The sequence below is a fragment of the Lepus europaeus genome, chromosome 5 (assembly GCF_033115175.1).
Source record: "Lepus europaeus isolate LE1 chromosome 5, mLepTim1.pri, whole genome shotgun sequence".
Lineage (NCBI taxonomy): Eukaryota > Metazoa > Chordata > Mammalia > Lagomorpha > Leporidae > Lepus > Lepus europaeus.
Window position 1 is genome coordinate 103,217,136 of NC_084831.1, and position 18,532 is coordinate 103,235,667.

Below are 18,532 nucleotides of genomic sequence, written 5' to 3' on the forward strand. Positions count from 1 at the left end.
TAGCTTCACACACGCTGTAGCAGAGCCCTTGGTGCACACTCAATGCACCTGAATCCGTTTTCTTTTTTTTTTTCTTTTTTTGACAGGCAGAGTGGACAGTGAGAGAGAGAGAGAGAGAGACAGAGAGAAAGGTCTTCCTTTTCTGTTGGTTCACCCCCCAGTGGCCGCTGCGGCAGGCGCACATCGCTGATCCGAAGCTAGGAGCCAGGTGCTTCTCCTGGTCTCCCATGGGGTGCAGGGCCCAAGGACTTGGGCCATCCTCCACTGCACTCCCGGGCCACAGCAGAGAGCTGGCCTGGAAGAGGGGCAACCGGGACAGAATCCGGCGCCCCGACCAGGACTAGAACCCGGTGTGCTGGCGCCACAGGTGGAGGATTAGCCTATTGAGCCACGGCGCCGGCCCTGAATCCGTTTTCTTTAGAAGCTTCTTGTGAAGCTCTGGACAGGAGGAGGGTGACATGAAACACTAAGGCCAGACCCACTTCACGTGCCCATGACAGAAATGCAAGTGAAATGGGAAAGTTCTGTTCTGGCTCAGACTCACCCCGACCTGAGACAACCAAAGCACCCCAAGAAGGTGCGAGGCAACAGGCTGTGAGACGGCGGAGCATCGGGCAGGGCAGGACAATGAGCCCTGGACGAAGAAAGCAACAAGAGGCCCCTGCCCCAAAGCCTATTGCTAGAGAGAATTTCCAGGCCAGCGTAGGGCTGGTGGGGGCCAGGCAGGGCCCTGTGGCCTCCTGAAACTAAAGAGATGAAGCTGGCAGTCTGGGGAAGCCACAGAGGCCAGGGTTCACAGGGCAGAAGACCAGAGAGAGCTGCACAGGATGAGAACTCAGGAAATACAGAGGAGGTGTCACGGTTTGAGTGTGTCCCCCAAAAGTTCCTATATTGGAAAATTAACCCCCAATTCAGGTGGGTGGTATGGGGAGCCTTTGGGAGGTGATTAGGATGAGACGTGGTCATGAGGACAGGGCTCCGTAATGGCATCAGTGACTGTATAAAGACAGGAAGAGGGGCCTGAGCAAGCTCACTTCCTGTTTCACCATGCAATGCCCATTGCCATGCTGCAATGCAGTGCAGTCATGTTTTTGTAGCTGCCAGTCTCAGAGCCACGAGCAAAATAACCCATATTGTTTATGCATTACCCAGTCTGTGGTATGCGGTTATAGCCACAGAAGGCAGGCTCACCCCTCCCGCCAAGTCTTCAGCTGAGTATGGACCAGCACGTGCACGTGGGGAAACTCCCTGAGGCCAGGAAGGAATCCCTCAGAGGACGGGCAGGAACCAGACCTGGACCTCCTGCAGGGCCAGCAACCACTCCTGCCCCCAGTGACCACGGCAGAAAACCTCATATTTGAAGGACATTCAGTGGAGTATTCAGAAAAGTAGTGGGGGGGGGGGGATGAACCCTAGATTAAATGCTATTCTGATTCTGCCGAATAAATAAATAAAGGCAAGATCAAAAGGAAAAAAGTATTTTTAAATAAACTGTGCCTCAGAACAAAGTTCAAGACTATTTGTCAGAATACATAAGTATCCAGCACCCAACAAGATAAAATCCATCCAACTAGCCATGGAAAAAAGGCTCCAAAGGAGAAAGTCACCCGCACTGACCCACAGATAATCCAACTGGGGAACAAGGACAGTAAGGCACTCACAACTGTACTCCACATGTTCAAGAAGTTAGGAGAACAGATCGAGTATGTTAAACACTGACAGAAAATTAAAAAGATCATAACTGAACTTGTAGAAATAAGAATTACAATGTCTGGGGCCGGCATTGTGGTGCAGCGGGTTAAAGTCCTGGCCTGAAGCGCCGGCATTCCATATGGGCACCGGTTCTAGTCCTAACTGCTCCTCTTCCGATCCGGCTCTCTGCTATGGCCTGGGAAACAGTACAAGATGGCCCAAGTCCTTGGGCCCCTGCACTCACGTGGGAGACCAGGAGAAAGCTCCTGGCTCCTGGCTTTGGATCAGTGCAGCCCTGGCCGTTGTGGCCATCTAGGGAGTGATCCAGAGGATGGAAGACCTTTCTCTCTGTCTCTACCTCTCTCTGTAACTCTGTCTTTAAAAAAAAAAAATTACAGTGTCTGAGGTGAAAAATACATTGGATAGGATGAAAGACATTGCAGAAGAAATTAGTAACCTTGTAGACAAAGCAGTGGAAACTGTCCAGTGTGGAACATGGAGAGCACAGGAGACAGAAGGAAAGGAGGAGAGCACCATGTGGGTAGAACAGCTCCCAGCAATCTAATATGTACGCAGCTGGAGTCTCTGCAGGAGGGTGGATGGGTGTGGGTACAACAGAAAAAAAATAATAGTGAAATTCATCTCAAAAAACAGAGAGGGCATTTGGTGCAGTGGTTAAGATTTGGGACACTCATCCCGAATCAGAGTACCTGGACTGAACTCTTGGCTCCACTCCCAATTCCATTTTCCTGCTACTGTACACCTTGGGGGGCAGCAGGTGATGGCTCAAGTAACCAGGTCCCCGCCACTCAGGTGGAAGACCCAGGTTGGGGTCCTGGCTCCTAGCTTTGTCCTGTCACAGCCCTGCTGGTTGTGGGCCTTTGGGAAGTGAACCAGTGCATGGGAGATTTCTCTCTCTCTCTCCCCCTCCCTCCCTCCCTTCCTCCTCCTGCCTTTCAAATGAATATAGTTTTTAATTTTGTAAATTTGATGAAATGTATAAATCTAGAGATCCAAGAAACTCACAAACTTCAATCTCAAGAAATATAAAAATCATGCTAAGACACATTATATTCAAACTGTCTAAAAGCAACAACTGATAAAAATCTTCAAAGCAACCACAAGAGAAAAATGGCATTACATATGGAGGAACAAAGACAACAGTAGATTTCTCTTTAGAATACAAACCAGAAGACAGTAGAACAACACCTTTAAAGTACCAGGGGAAACACTGTCAAGCTAGAATTCTATAGCCAATGACAATATCTTTCAAAAAATGCAGGTTTCAAACATGAAAAGTTCTGGGGCAGGCGCTGTGGCACGGCACATTGAGCTGCTGCTTGGGATGCCCACACCCAAGACTAAAATGCTGGTTCAAGTCCCAGCTGCTCCACTTCCAAATCAGCCCCTGCTAATATGCCTGGAGAGCAGCAATGATGGCTCAAATACTAGACATCCTGTCACCCACATCAGAGACCTGCACTGAGTTCCTGGCTCCTGGCCCAGCTCCAGCTGTTGTGGCAATCTGGGGAGCGAACCAGTAGATGGAGGACTGATCTTTCTCTGTCTCTGTGTGTGCCTCTCTCTCTCTGTCACCCTGCCATTCAAATAAATAAATAAATAAAATCAATATTTTTTAAAAATGAAAAATTCTGGGGACCAGCGCTGTGGTGCAGCAGGTTAAAGTGTTGGCCTGAAGCACCGGCATCCCATATGGGCACCGGTTTGAGACCTGGCTGTTCCATTTCCAATCCAGCTCTCTGCTGTGGCCTGGGAAAGCAGAAGATGGCCCAAGTCCTTGGGCCCCTGCACCTACATGGGAGACCCGGAGGAAGCTCTTGGCTCCTGGCTTCGGATCAGCACAGCTCCGGCCGTTGCAGCAAATTGAGGAGTGAACCACTGGGTGGAAGACCTCTCTCTCTGCCTCTCCTCTCTCTCTCTTTCTCTGTCTCTCTCTCTGTGTGTAACTCTTTCAAGTAAATAAATAAATCTTAAAAAAAAAAAAAAAAAGGAAGAAAAATTCTGGGGCCAGCACTGTGGCGTACCAGGTAAAGCCGCTGCCTGTAGTGCTGGCATCCCATATGTGCACTGGTTTGAGTCCCGACTGCTCCACTTCTGATCCAGCTCTCTGCTGTGGTCTGGGAAAGCACGGAAGATGGCCCAAGTCCTCAGGCCCCTGCACCCACATGGGAGAATCAGAAGAAGCTCCTGGCTCCTGACTTCAGATGGGCTCAGCCATGGCAGTTGTGCCCATTTGGGAAGTGAACCAGAGGATAGAAGACACCTCTTTCTCTCTCTCTCTGCCTTTCAAATAAATAAATAAATCTTTTAAAAGAAATGAAAAATTCTGGGGGCCAGTGTTGTGGCGTAGTAGGTAAAGATGCCATATGTGATGCTGGCAACCATATAGGTGCCAGCTCATATCCCCGCTGCTCCACTTCCAATCCAGTTCCCTGTTACTGGCCTGGGAAAAACAGCAGAAGAAGATCCAAGGACCTGGGCTCCTTCCACTCACTTGAGAGAACTGGATGAAGCTCCTGGCTTCTTGGTTCAGCCTGGCCCAGCCCTAGGATTGTGTCCATCTGGGGAGAGAGCCAGCAGATGGAAGCTCTCTTTCTCTCTCTCTGTTTCTCCTCTTTAACTCTGACTTTCAAATAAATTTTTTTTAAAAATTGAAAGCTTCTGTTCTTCTGCACTTGTCCATTGCTCCTTAGCACTGTATGACAAGTGTTCCTTTTTGACAACCATAACAGAGGGACTATGCAAAAGATCTGAAAGTCAGTTGAAGTCCCATTTTTCTACATAAAGCCAACACCTACGGTCCCTAATAGCACAGCTCAGGGATCTCCTCCTGGGTATTATTCTTTTTTTTATTAAATATTTATTTATTTATTTATTTGAAAGGCAGAGTTTCACAGAGAGAGAAGGAGAGGCAGAGACAGAGAGAGGTCTTCCATCCGATGGTTCACTCCCCAATTGGCTACAATGGCCAGAGCTGCGCCGATCCGAAGCCAGGAGCCAGGAGCTTCTTCTAGGTCTCCCATGCGGGTGCAGGAGCCCAAGGACTTAGGCCATCTTCTACTGCTTTCCCAGGCCACAGCAGAGAGCTGGATTGGAAGAGGAGCAGCCAGGATGCGAACCTGTGCCCATATGGGATGCCAGCGCTTCAGGCCGGGGCGTTAATCCACTGTGCCACAGCGCCAGCCCCCTCCTAGGTATTATTCTCACAGCACTTGTGGACTTTCCTTGTACTGTAACTGTTTACATATTTATCTACCTCTCAAATGATGCTATGAGTTCTAATGGCACACACTCTAATCTGGTATCGGGCTTAGCACAAGGTCTTACACACATTAAGTGCTCCTCACACATAACCCTAAAGTCCATTCACAAACTCATGCTACAACTATTATTGTTCTGCATGTAATCTTCCTTGATTATGATGGCTAACACCATTTCAATAAATAATGGATAACTATGGTTGAAATATAAATTACAGCCAGCCAAGACACTACTGAACAACAGTATTCATTGTTGGGTAATCACGTGTGTAACTGTAACAGTGACCTTGCTCCTCTCCGTCCCACCACACTTGCCCCCAGTGCCACCCAGCCTACAGTGCCACAAACACATCAAGGTGTGCAGAGGCATCAGCCAGCGGGAGGTGATACAGAAGAGAAGTGAGGATGAAGGAATACGGTCTGAATGCTGAGGTTTAAGCAGAGCTTAGAGGTGGGAGCAGATGGAGGCAGAGAAGGAAGCTGTGCGGGTAGAGCCAACAGGAAGACGCATGCAAGCATTTCGAAAAATTTCAAAGGGAGTCACAAATAAAATCTTATAAATATCACCAATCAGTACACTGGCAAGGATACACTAGATGCTGTTGAGCACTTGCTAAAGTAAGTTAAAATTAAAAATGTTAAAGAAACAACTTAACATTTAAAATATTAAGTATGAACTGGTGCAGGCATTTGATTTAGCAGTTAAGCTGCGGGTTACGATGACCACGTCTTAATACCTGGGTTCAGTTCCCACCTCGGGCTCCCAATTCCAGCTTCCTGCTAACGCAGACCTTAGGAGGCAGTTATGATGGTTCAAGTAATTGGATCCCTGCTACCTGTTGAGTTCCCACCTCCCAGCTTCAGCCTGGCCCAGTCCAGGCTGTTGTGGGCATTGGGGGCTGAAATCAGTGGATGAAAGAGCTCTCTGTCTCATTTTGTTTCTAAATTTTTTAATTTAAATTTTAAAAAATTAAATTAAGAATTCCAGGATCAGGGTCGGTGCTTCGGCATGGTAGGCTAAGCCTCTACCTGAGGCGCCAGCATCTCATACAGGCACTGGTTCAAGTCCTAGCTGCTCCACTTCCCATCCAGCTCTCTGCTATGGCCTGGGAAAGCAGCAGAAGATGGCCCAAATGCTTGGGCCCCTGCACCCACGTGGGAGACAATAGTATTCATTGTCCTCCTGGCTCCTGGCTTCAGATCAGCTCAGGTTCCGCTGCTGTGGCCATTTGGAGAATGAACCAGCAAACCTTTCTCTGTCTCTCCTTCCCTCTGCCTCTCAAATAAATAAAGAAAATCTTATTAAAAAAAGAATTCCAGGATCAGGATAAACAACATTAAAGTTGAAATGGAAGGTAAAACAACAGAGAAAAAGAAATACATTGGAGAAGACATTCTAGAATCAATACTTCGGCTTGAAAGACCCGGAAAAAGCTGAGATGAGGCCATTGGACTGCCTACGTGGAAATGGTTTTTGATGGCACAAAGAGCTGGACATAATCAACCAACTGGTTCAACTGTTCTAATCAAGGTAAAATAAAAGAGTAAAAGAAATATGAGCAAAGGCTAACACTGTGGTGAGAAAGAATGGAAAGGCAGAATAATCCCTTTAGGAAAGAAAACCCAAACTCCCTTACACAAAATTACCAGTGAATATCCTACTGTATTAAAAAACCAAAGCAGCTAAAACACTTGGGAGTAGCAGGAGGGCCCGGCCAACAGAAGGCAGAGCCCATCCCCAGCACTGCTGTGAAAACGGCACCCTGTGTCAGCTGGAAGGGTGGCGACTGGAATGGAGAGTAGGTGAGGTTGCAGCGTATCGTATTTCTGGTAAACAAGAGCTGTGTTGCTCCAAGAGGCTCTGGTGTGCCTATGAGGGAGATTAGTATACAGAGAACACGATCTGGTCCCTGCTAAACCATCAGCCAAATGTGTGATGTAGAAACAGGGCAAAATTGAGGGAAATTCTGTATATATGCTGTTTCTCCAATGAACAGTCCAAAAGGCAATATCAAGAGGGGCCGCAGAGCAAATCCAGTCATTCAGATTCCCTAATTATACGTTAGGGTAGGAAGTTCAGAAACCAAGAGGTTGAAGGCCAGCTGGGCAGAATGTCAGCTTGATTCCATCAAGGGCAGGTGAGCACGAAACTCTTGCTGCTTCCGGAGATTCCCTAATCCCCCGCACAGTCAGCCGCCCAGGAACAGACAGGTGGATCAGCGCGGCAAAGCAGCCTGCGGGGACACTGAGGCTTCGTGCAGCCTGTGATGGAGCCAGCACTCTCAGTGGTCAAAGGGCACCGGGAAACTGCTTATCTACCAAACAGAAAAAGCTGATTCTTCAGCTTCCTTCTTCTTCTTCTTCTTCTTTTTTTTTTTTTTTTTTAATTTATTTTCATCTATTTGAAAGGCAGTGAGGCAAAAACAGAGATCTTCCAGCTGCTGGTTCACTCCCCAAATAGACGCTATGGCCGGGACGCATCGGGGCCAGGTTGAAGCTAGGAGCCAGGAGCTTCATCTGGGGCTCCCGTGTGGCCACCTCTGCTTTCCCAAGCACATTAGCAGGGAGCTGGATCGGAAGAGAAGCAGTCGGGACATGAATCAGCACTCATATGGGATGCTGGCACCACAGGCAGAGGCTTAACCTACTACGCCACAGTGCTGGCCCCATCATCTTACTTCTTAAACCCACTCCCAAATTCCAGGTAGGGCAATGATTTAAATGTTAAAAGTTAATCACAGGAGGCTGGCGTTGTGGCACAGCAGGTTGAGCCTCTGCCTCCACTTCTGCTCCAGCTCTTTGCTAATCGCCTGGAAAGCAGTAGAAGATGGTCCAAGTGCTTGGGCCCCTGCACCCACGTGGGAGACCTGGAAGAAGCTTTTGGCTACTGGCTTTGGAGCAGCTCAGCTCTGGCCATTGCTGCCATTTGGGGAGTGAACCAGCGGATAGATGACCTCTTTCTCTGTCTCCGTCTCTGTCTCTCTCTCTCTCTCTCTCTGTAACTCTGCCTTTCAAATAAATAAAAAAAATTTTTTTAAAGTTAATCACAAAAATACTAGAGATATGAGTGATTATTTAATAATCTGAGAACACGAAATTCTTTATAAAAAATTATATAAACCAATACCCATACTATACGGATTCTCTTTGACCATATAAGAAAAACATTCTAAACAGCAAAACACCAAAGAGAACGCTGAAGACCCATGGGGAAGACATCTACAGGATGACAAAGAGTTAATATAGAGAGGGTTTTCAAATTGAGAAGGAAAGGCAAAGACCTCAAACAGACCTTTGGGAAGTAGGCAAAGGCTGCAAACAAGCAGCTCTACCAAGACACAGACATGGCCACGAAACCTAAGAGCAGCCACTCGGTCTCAACAGCAGTCAAGAAATCAATGCGAGGACACTTTCACTTTCCGGATTGGCAAAGATGAGAAAGACCTTGAAAAATGTGTCCAATGAGGGTGTGGGGGCAGAACACCTTCCTGCTTTGTGGGTGGGGCTATGGAAAGCTATTTGGTGACCGAATTAGAACGGAGAATGTCCATATCATTTGACCCAGCCATTCCACGCCTCAGAGTTTATCATAAAGGCATAATTATACAGCTTTACAAAGAATGTCACACACCTAATGTTTACTGTGGCTAACAACTACTGAGCGTTCCTACTGGCCGTCTTCTGTGTTGGGAGTCCGACATTATCACTGACCTACATAGCAATCCCATGAGATACCACTATATAACCACATATTATGTGTGAAGAATTACACCATAAAACAATATACCAGGGTGGGTATTGCTCAGCTGCTGCTCAGGATGCCTGTATCGCATATCTGAGTCCCTGAGCACCTGGGATTAAGTCCCACATCTACTTCGGATTCACCTTCCTGCTAATGCACCTGTGAGGCTGCAGACAATGGCCCAAGGGCTTGGGTTCCTGCCACCCACCTGGGAGACCCTGATGGAGCTCCTGGCTCCTGGCTTTGACCTGGCCTAGCTCTGGCTGTTGAGGCCATTTGGGGAGTAAAGCAGTGAAGGGAAGATCTCTTCCTCCGTCTCTTCCTTTCTCTCACTCTGTGTTTCAAATAAACAAATAAATCTTTAAGAAAAACCAATACACCAGGTGCTACTAAAAATGTTTCAGGTATTTATTAACACTGAAATATATTCATAACAGTAAATATGAGGTTTCAGAATGGCAAGTAAAATCATGTATGAATATTTATGGTTAAAAATGTATCTGGAAGGATACTCTACTTTCCGGCGGTGACCAGCGACCCATGCGAACATGCCTCTCACAAAGGATCTCCTGCATCCCTCTCCCGAAGAGGAGAAGAGGAAACACAAGAAGAAGCACCTGGTGCAGAGCCCCAATTCCTACTTCATGGACGTGAAGTGCCCAGGATGCTATAAAATCACCACGGTTTTCAGCCATGCACAAACGGTAGTTTTGGGCATTGGCTGCTCCGCTGTCCTCTGCCAGCCCACAGGAGGAAAAGCAAGGCTTCCAGGAGGATGTTCCTTCAGGAGGAAGCAGCACTGCAAGCACCCTGAACCAAGATGAGTGGGAACCTTCCCAATAACACATTTTGGATAAAAAAAAAAAAAAAAAGGATACTCTGTTACCAGCAACTGCCCCTAAGAGGTAGAACTTACATGGATGCCTTGTTCTTCATAATTTTTCTGGAGGGCATGAATTATTCCCACATCAACTCAAATTAGTAGGAATCATTTTTTAAAAAATAAAACTACATAAGAAACCTAATTTTAGTTAAAAATTAAAAATTTTAGTTAAAAATATGAAAAAGTAACTTTAAACAGTATGTATGAGGGGCATACATATATGTATGTATGGTGCAGTGGGTTAAAGCCCCAGCCTGTAGTGCCAGCATCCCATATGTGCACTGGTTCAAGTCCTGGCTGCTCCTCTTCCAATCCAGCTCTCTGCAATGGCTTGGGAAAGCAGCAGAAGATGGCCCAAGTCCTTGGGCCCCTGCACCCACATGGGAGACCCAGAAGAAGCTCCTGGCTCCTGGCTTCGGATCAACTCAACTCTGGCCATTGTAGCCATTTGGGGAGTGAACCAATGGATGGGAGAGCTTTCTCTCTCTCTTTCAAATAAATAAAATAAATATTTTTTAAAAAGAATGTATGAAATAGTGGTATAAAAAGTATACATAGACCATGCCAGTTTATTCTTACTTATATCACATAGGCTAACTGACGTCCTTTACAGCTACAGGACTGGTGTGACAGCCCGGGCTACGCCAAGCCACAGGGACAGCCATGGTCCTGATTTAAGGCAGGCTTCCTAACACCACATCCCAGCGCCTCAATCCACCAAATTACTTGTTCAGGGTCTCATTCAGAGCCTTCTGTTGATCACTCATTGGTGATTTTCCAGAGCTCCGGAGGGTTCCAACAGCCATCCACCGCTCCAGTAGGGGAGCTCTGACCAACAGGGAGTCCCTGGCTGCCGTCTGCAGTCACCATTAGACTGTCAAACAAGCTCTGAGACCTGCTGTGACAAAGCTGGGGGCCTCCCCGGGGAGGCGGTACTCGGCTCACGCACCACGCCCACGCGGGGACCAACAGTGTCCGTGCCTGTCGGCGGCGGGCGGTAACCCCTGGTTCCGGCCGGCCAGAAGCCCAGAGAGGCCAGGAAGCACAGCACTCTTCACAGAAAGAACTCTTCACATCTAATTAACTGGAAGCCTAATTAAATTCCTGTTATCATCAGCTTGGGGAGCTTCAAGTTGGCCCCGAGGGCCGCGTGGCTTGGATGAACGCTCCCGCCTGTCTTGAGAAGGGAAAATGCTGGCCGCACCAACTCTGCCACAACCGGGTGCTCGGCGGCCGCAGTCTAAAAGCCACCTGCACGTGGCCTGGCTGTCTTGCCGTGGGGCGCAGCCTCTCTGCCAAGCAAAGCAAGGGGTGAATTCAGAGCTGGTCCCTCACACACACATTCTCTCCTGCCCCCAATACAGCCCTGCCTGGGCGCCCACTGCAGATCGGATGGGCCCCAGCCCCTGCCCCCAGGGCACCACAATCCCCAGAGCTCAAGTCCCTCCTGCAAACCACAGGGTATTTGCCTATAACCTGCAACATCTCCTCCTGCATACTTTAAACCATCTCTAGGTTATGTGAAATACCTAACAGATAGGCTGCGTGAAGACTGGCTATAGTGCTTAAGAAATAATGCTAGGGACAAAAGTCTGAGCACGCTCAGCACAGACACAGTCCCAGCCCCACTACCGGCATCCCATAGGCGCGCAGGTGGAGACCTGGCCGCTCACTTCCCGTCCAGCTCCCAGCTCCCTGCTAATGTGCCTGGAATGCAGCAGTAGTAGGCCCAAGTGCTTGGCCCCTGCACTCACGTGGGAGTTCAGCATGCAGTTTCTGGCTCCTGGCTTTAGCCTGGCCCAGTTGCAGCCATTTGGGGAGTGAGCCAGCAGATGGAAGATCTCTTTCTCTCTAACTGCCTTTCAAGTAAATAAATTAAAAAAAAAAAAAAAATCTGGGAAGTAGGCTTCCACATGCCATCGAGGGGACACAGGGCCAGGCCCCAGGGATGGCACGCTCCTCTGTCTCAACAGATAACAGAAAGCAGTTCTGTTCAATAAGGCACTGCTGGGATCAGAAAACAGGAGCCAAAAATAAGATCACAGACGTCCCGTCCCAGTTCTCATGGAGGCTATTCTTAGAAATGGAAAAGCTCAACATAAAAAAATATACACAATTTCAATTCTGTTCAGTTATTCAGAGCTTCCTGAGAGGCGGATGACGGAGGGTAGAGCCCAGGGCTAACAATCAGTTGCCTGAATTCGATTCCCAGAGCTCGGTGGTACAACCTGATGGGGGCGGGGCCTTCCCGGCCCCTCTGTTACAGTTCCACAACACATAAATAATTGAAGCCCTCAGTTGGTATCTGCTAAAACAAAAGCTAACTCCACAGGCAGGCATTTGGCCTGGTGGTTATGCCACTGCTTGGGACAGCTATATTCCATATTGGAGTGCTTAGCTCCACTCCCCATTTCAGCTTCCAGCTAACGCACCAGGCTGCAGGTGATGGCCCGTGCAGTCTGAGTTCCTGGCTGCCAGCTGCAGGCTTGGCCCAGCCCTGACCACTGTGGGCCTATGGGGAGTGAGCTAGCATGCAGAAGTCCTCTCTTGTCTGTCTCTCTGATTTCCAGATTAATATTTTTTTTTCTTAAAGACTTATTTATTCATTTGAAAGGCTGAGTTACACAGAGAGGCAGAGGCAGTGAGAGAGAGAGGGGTCTTCCATCCACTGGTTCACTCCCCAAACGGCTGCAATGGCCAGAGCTGGGCTGATCTGAAGCCAGGAGCCAGGAGCTTCTTTAGGGTGCAGGGGCCCAAGGACTTGGGCCATCTTCCACTGCTTTCCCAGGGGAGAGCAGAGAGCTGGATGGAAAGAGGAGCAGCCAGGACTCAAACTGGCACCCATATGGGATGCCGGCACTGCAGGTGGTGGCTTTACCTGCTACACCACAGTGCCGGGCCCCTCTCAGATCAATAATTAAAACAAAAACAAACAACAACAACAAAAAACAGGTTGTTCCACAACACCAGTGTGAGGCCAGCAGCCCCTATTGTCCAGACACCTCAACAAACCGGGCACTCATGGAAAGGAAGCAAGAAAGACACGTGCCACTGTCTGTGCATTCATATCTACACGTTTGGTCTCTCAGTCTACGCTTAGACACCTCTCTTCATTCAACTTAACTTGTCCAAGTTGCCCAATATTAAAAATCTGTGTTTTAACCACACAGAGAAAGCAAATCAAATTTGGGGGATGGTGGATCTCGAGACAGAGTCAGGACAGTGCAAGGAGGAACACGTCGGCTTCATCAGGCAGACCCTGGTACCAAGCTTATGAATCTGGGCCACTGCGGAGGGGAGCAGACACCCCCTCCCCACCAATCTCCACAGCCCTGTCGGCAACTGGCGCCACGCCACGTGATGATAATGTGAATCACAGTATAGTGTAAGTTAATCTCTTCTTAGTGAGCCAGGGTCAGACTGCTGATTAAGAAGGCAGAGAAATATTTTAGAAAGAGTCCCACTAAAAACAAACAACAACAATAATAAAAGCCTTTGGCACTTAAAAAGGCAGGCTGAGTTTAGAACAATTCGCTTCCAATCATGTGGGTAAAGGAGCTACATTTCAAAACTCTCAGCCTGTTATTTTTACTTCTGAGTCCCATTTCAAAGAAGAGGAAGTGACAGGGAGACGGGTGCCAGAGCCAGCGGGCTGGGCCGAGCCGAGGGACCTCAGAGGCTTGCTGGCCCCCAGGGGGTGGGGACCCTCCTTCTGCTACCACCACACTGGCAGGCGTCCAGATCTCTGGCCCAGCTCGTTCCAGACCCAGGCTGGCCGTACGCGCTGTTCTCTCCGTGCTGGACTCCTCCCGGTGAAATTCTGTGCAAGTGTCCGCCAGAGTGACTTGCAGGGCATTCTTCTTAACGCCCCAGACTACAAAGACTTCTGTCAATTATTCCCCCTGCTCTTTCCTTCTCCTCGGCACTGAGCACATTGACAACTGTATTGTCTGGGGGCCATTTTCTCCACTGGTCCCTGGAGCTCCAGAAAGGCAGAGGAGGCCTTGTCTGTTACGTTGCAAATCAGGCCTAACACATGCAGGAGCTCCATGAACAGCTGTTGAATTCAAGAACGAGGACCGTTGTAACTAACCTTTACCCTTTACCAAGCAAGTACCTATTAGTTCCATATATGCAATTACCAGGCTACTTTGTCAATTACTGCCACTTTGTAAAGGAGGAAGGCAGCTCAGAGAGGTTAAGTAGTTTGCCCAAAGTCACACAGCTGGTTAAAGGGCAGAATTAAGGTTTCACGACTATTCCTTTTCCAGGACTCTGGGAAGCAAAAGTGATGAAGGGCTCACAGTACGGAGTGCACCCTGCCTTTAGGGAGTTTATAATCCGAGGAGCAAAACGTGTGTAAATGAAACCGGATGCCAGGATGAACACTTTTGGTGCTGTATTACATGGCCCTAGCACCTGGCACTAACACGCAAACATTCAACACCAAGCCCTTTGACAGGAAGCTCAGTTTGGGCGTGCTTAGGAGAGGAGAGGGCAGGGGAAAGGAGGCAGGGTGGGAAGGGCGTGCAGGCCCGAGGCTGCCGGGAGGACAGGACGCAGGTGGCATGCGGGAGCCCTGAGGGGCTGCAGTGCGGTGACCGGAGCTGGAGCCGAGGGGCAGCTCGGGCCAAGAACTGGTGAAACAGCGGGCGGAGGAAGAAGACGCGCACAATCACAGTAACTCCGTCCACGTTCCATCCCTGTCCTCCCACGCATAGCTTCCTGGGAAGCACTGACCGAGCCGTGCTATTTCTTAGGACTGCACAGAGCTCCGTGGAGCGCAAAGGGACCACCGGGGTGAGATATGCGAGATCCTGTTTCAGCACCAGCAGCTAAAACCACAGCCACTAACTCTAGTTAAGTGAAAGCGTGATGAAGGGGGAGAAACTAGTCTTAGTGTTTCATAATTGTAAGGTTGTTTTAGGAGCTGGGCAGGTCTGAAGCCAGGAGCCAGGAGCTTCTCCCGGTTCTCCCACGTGGGTGCAGGGGCCCAGGCACTTGGACCATCTTCTACCGCTTTCCCAGGTGCATTAGCAGGGAGCTGGATCCGAAGTGGAGGGGACAGGCAACAGCTTTACCTGCTATGCCACAACACTGGCCCCAACTGTAAGTTATTTAAAACCAATTAACTGTGTATACATGAGAGCATCACAGACGACCAGGTATCTGATGATTTTAAGTCTGATTATTTTCTCCTCCATTTCCCATAGCTTCAGAAAAGAACACTTTGGAGGGACCGTCTCTCTCTTCCTTCCATTCCCCCTGTTTCTCTCCCACGTTCAAGGATGTAAGTAGTGCAGTCATCCGCCGGTATCCACAGGGGACGGTTAGCTTCCCACGTCTGCAGCTGCTCAAGCCTCTTCCATAAGATGGCCCTGCATTTGCACATCGCGTGTGCGCATCCTGCTGTGCCCTTCACCCCCCACCCCGGTTACCTAACCCAGCGCAAGTGCTGTGTAAGCAGCCGTTACCCTGCATCACTGCATGGTATGAAGAACATCGACAGTGGGAACAGGCCTGTACACGATCTGCACGGTCACAGTTTTAAAAGAAATTTTAGGCCGGCACCGCGGCTCAATAGGCTAATCCTCCACCTTGCGGCGCCGGCACACCGGGTTCTAGTCCCAGTCGGGGCACCGATTCTGTCCCGGTTGCCCCTCTTCCAGGCCAGCTCTCTGCTGTGGCCCGGGAGTGCAGTGGAGGATGGCCCAGGTCCTTGGGCCCTGCACCCCATGGGAGACCAGGAGAAGCACCTGGCCCCTGCCATCGGATCAGCGCAGTGCGCGGGCCGCGGCGGCCATTGAAGGGTGAACCAACGGCAAAGGAAGACCTTTCTCTCTGTCTCTCTCTCTCACTGTCCACTCTGCCTGTCAAAAAAAAAAAAAAGAAATTTTAAAAGTTTTTATTTATTTGAAAGGTAGAACCATCCACTGGTTCCCTTCCCAAATGCCCACAACAGCCTGGGGTAGGGCAGGTTGAGGCCAGGAGCCAGGAATTCCACCCAGGTCCCCCAGCTGCCCACGGGTGTGGTGACACTGGACACGGAGTAGGCAGCACCTGACCCAGGCTCTAGGATTCAGGAGGTCGGCATCCCAGACAGAAACTCAAGTGCTGCAGCCAATGCCCGCCCTCACCATTTTTTTAAAACACTGTTTTAAATTTGTGATTGGATAAATCCCCAGGTACAGAACCCAAGATACCGGGGCCAGTTGTACACATTGTTTAAGCCAGATTTGGTTCCTTTAAGTACCTAGATAATTCTCTAGGTATAGCATTCCACCCAGGTATCTGAGCATCTAGCCAGCAATGCCTCAGCGGCTTCGCCGAGACTATCGTCATCATCACACACCCTCGGCAGAAGATGAAGACACACTAAGCCCCGCACTGCCACTCAATCCTCACCCTGACCCGAAGGGCAGGTAGGACTACTCTCACTTTATACATGCAGGAACTAAGGTTCACAAAGATTTACTTGTCCAAGGTTACTGCTCAAGTTTGAAACTAGGCCTCATCTCAGAGATAATTTTCTTCTCTAAACCACTGCTTCAAAGACCTGCCAATCATATCCACAACTTTAAAATGTGTTGTAATCACAATGGATAAAAAAAGAACACCACCACATAAGCTCCTGCCATTTCTAGACTCCCCCTCCTGGCCGCCCCCGCCCAAGCCTGTCATCCGACACCGCCAAGCAATTAAACCAGATGTGTTTCTGCCTCCTCCGGCTCCGTTTGGGCATATTTCCTTAGGAGTTGGTTCAAGGCTCTATTGATCTGGATCCTTGGCTGACAACCAGGCACCAGGGAGGCTTATTAAGAAATTACACAAGGGGAGGCCGAAGCTGTGGCTAGCAAGTAAAGCTCCGCCTGCAGTGCTGGGATCCCATAGGGGCGCTGGTTTGAGACCCGCATGCTCCACTTCTGATCCAGCTCTCTGCTATGGCCTGGGAAAGCAGTAGAAGATGGCCCAAGTCCTTGGGTCCCTGCACCTGTACAGGAGACCTGGAAGAAGCTCCTGGCTCCTGGCTTCCGATCAGCACAGCTCTGGCTGTTGCAGCCAACTGAGGAGTGAACCAGCGGATGGAAGACCTTTCTCTCTCTCTTTCTGCCTCTCCTTCTCTCTCTGTGTAACTCTTTCAAATAAATAAATAAATATTAAGAAAAAAAAAAGAAAAGAAAGAAATTATACAAGGGGGTCAGTGTGGTGGCATAGCAGGTTAAGTCTCTGGCTGGGATGCCAGCAATCCCTATGGCTGCTGGTTTGAGACCTGGCTGCTCCACTTCCAATCCAGCTCCCTGTTAATGGCCTGGGAAAGAAGTGGAGGACAGCACAAGTCCTTGGGCCTCTGCACCTGTGTGGGAGACCCTGAAGAAGCTCCTGGCTCCTGACTTTGGCCTGGCCGGGCCTCAGCCGTTGCAGCCATTGGGGGAGTGAACCAGCAGATCTCTCTCTCGCGCTTGTGCGCGCGCGCTCTCTCTCTCTCTCTCTCTCTCTCCTCTCTCTATAACTCGGGCTTTTAAATCTGCCTCTTTGAGAGGCAGCATTATAGACAGAGAGAGAAGGAGACACAGAGAAAAAGGTCCTCCATCTGCTGGTTCACTGCCCCAAGCTTCTTCTGGGTCTCCCAGGTGGGTGCAGGGGCCCAAGCACTTGGGCCATCTTTTGCTGCTTTCTCAGGCCATCAGAAGGGAGCTGGACTGGAAGCAGAGTAGCTGGGACTCAAACCAGCGCCCATATGGGATGCCAGCACCACAGGCAGAGGCTTAACCCACTATGCCACAGCACTGGGCCCAAAAATAAATCTTAAAAATAAGAAAGAAATTATACAAGTCATGCTCCTATGGCACTTCAAGGTTTTCAAACCAGTGTCACTTTCTCTTCAAAGCCTCGCCATGATGCTCCACTTCAGGCAATGGGGAACTGAGGCTTGGAAAAAGCTCACATCGGTGAACTCTGCGGAGGGCACTGTGACCTCAAGGAGCAGAGAATTCACGACCAGGGGATTTGTAGGTGGGCTCTGCAGCCCGGCCTCTGCCTGAGCAGCCTGCTGGATGTCATCTCTGTGTCACGCTTCCAGACGCAGCACCACGTGGGGACATCTGGGGTCTATCCCAGCGCCCGGGCTGCACACACGTCATAGGGCCTTGTGGGTGAGAAGGGATCTGATTTGAACTGGTAAAGACAGCAGTGTCCGGCCTTGTCCTGGCCTGTGATCGCTGGTGGGCGTCACTGGCTCCTGCTCCAAGGTCTCTCATGCCTTGGCCCACTCCTTCCTTCAGTGGGACCCATGCCTGCGAGTGTTCCTGGCACCCATAGGGACAAACGACAGTGGCCCTCCCTGCCCTGCTGGTGGGCACTAAGGAGTCATTCTCTCTCCCCAGCTCTGCCACGACTTTCTCCAGCTCTAGCCTCTAGCACTATCTGTTAAACGCCTATAACAATAAAGTTCTAATACAAACTCCCAGACACTTCCCCTCTCTTTGCACCCTCTGAAGTTTTTCTTTTTCTTTTCTTTTTTTTTAACTTCCTGTATGTTTCCCTGGAGACCTCAGTCGAATTGCGCATCAATTTACTCTTCTTCACTCCTCAGGTAAGGCCCCACTGAACAGCCCCGGGTGTGCCTGAGCGTTTCCTCCCTCCATATCTTCACAGATTTCCCTGCGGCCACCTTGATTCTCTCCACCCCCCAGACCGTCTGCACCACAGTGGTCACGCCTTCTGCGAAGCTCCCAGCAAAGCTGTGTCCAAACTCATAAACCCTTCAGTGCCGCCACGGCTTAGCTTTGGGCCGTATGTCTGGGCCTGGTCCCCACCTACACACAGTAAGCTTACTCCTAAGCAAGTGCTTAAATGAATGACATCTACATAATACTTTATATTTATCAAAAGAGTTCAATAAAATTTCTCATTTGATTATTTGATTTTCTAAAC

General features: G+C 49.4%; 2 protein-coding genes across 3 annotated transcripts in view; one reads left to right on the forward strand and one right to left on the reverse strand.

Moving 5' to 3' along the window:
- Positions 1-18,532, reverse strand: part of SORT1 (sortilin 1) — an 82,697-nt gene that overhangs the window by 56,656 nt on the left and 7,509 nt on the right. The gene's annotated exons all lie outside the window — the stretch shown is intronic.
- Positions 9,258-9,539, forward strand: LOC133760503 (small ribosomal subunit protein eS27-like). Its single transcript, XM_062193037.1, has one exon. It carries the CDS (start codon positions 9,264-9,266, stop codon positions 9,537-9,539), a length of 276 nt encoding a protein of 91 aa, XP_062049021.1. The 5' UTR covers positions 9,258-9,263.

Coding starts and splice junctions, on each gene's coding strand:
- LOC133760503 (XM_062193037.1), top strand. CDS start 9,264: ATGCCTCTCACAAAGGATCTCCTGCATCCCTCTCCCGAAGAGGAGAAG.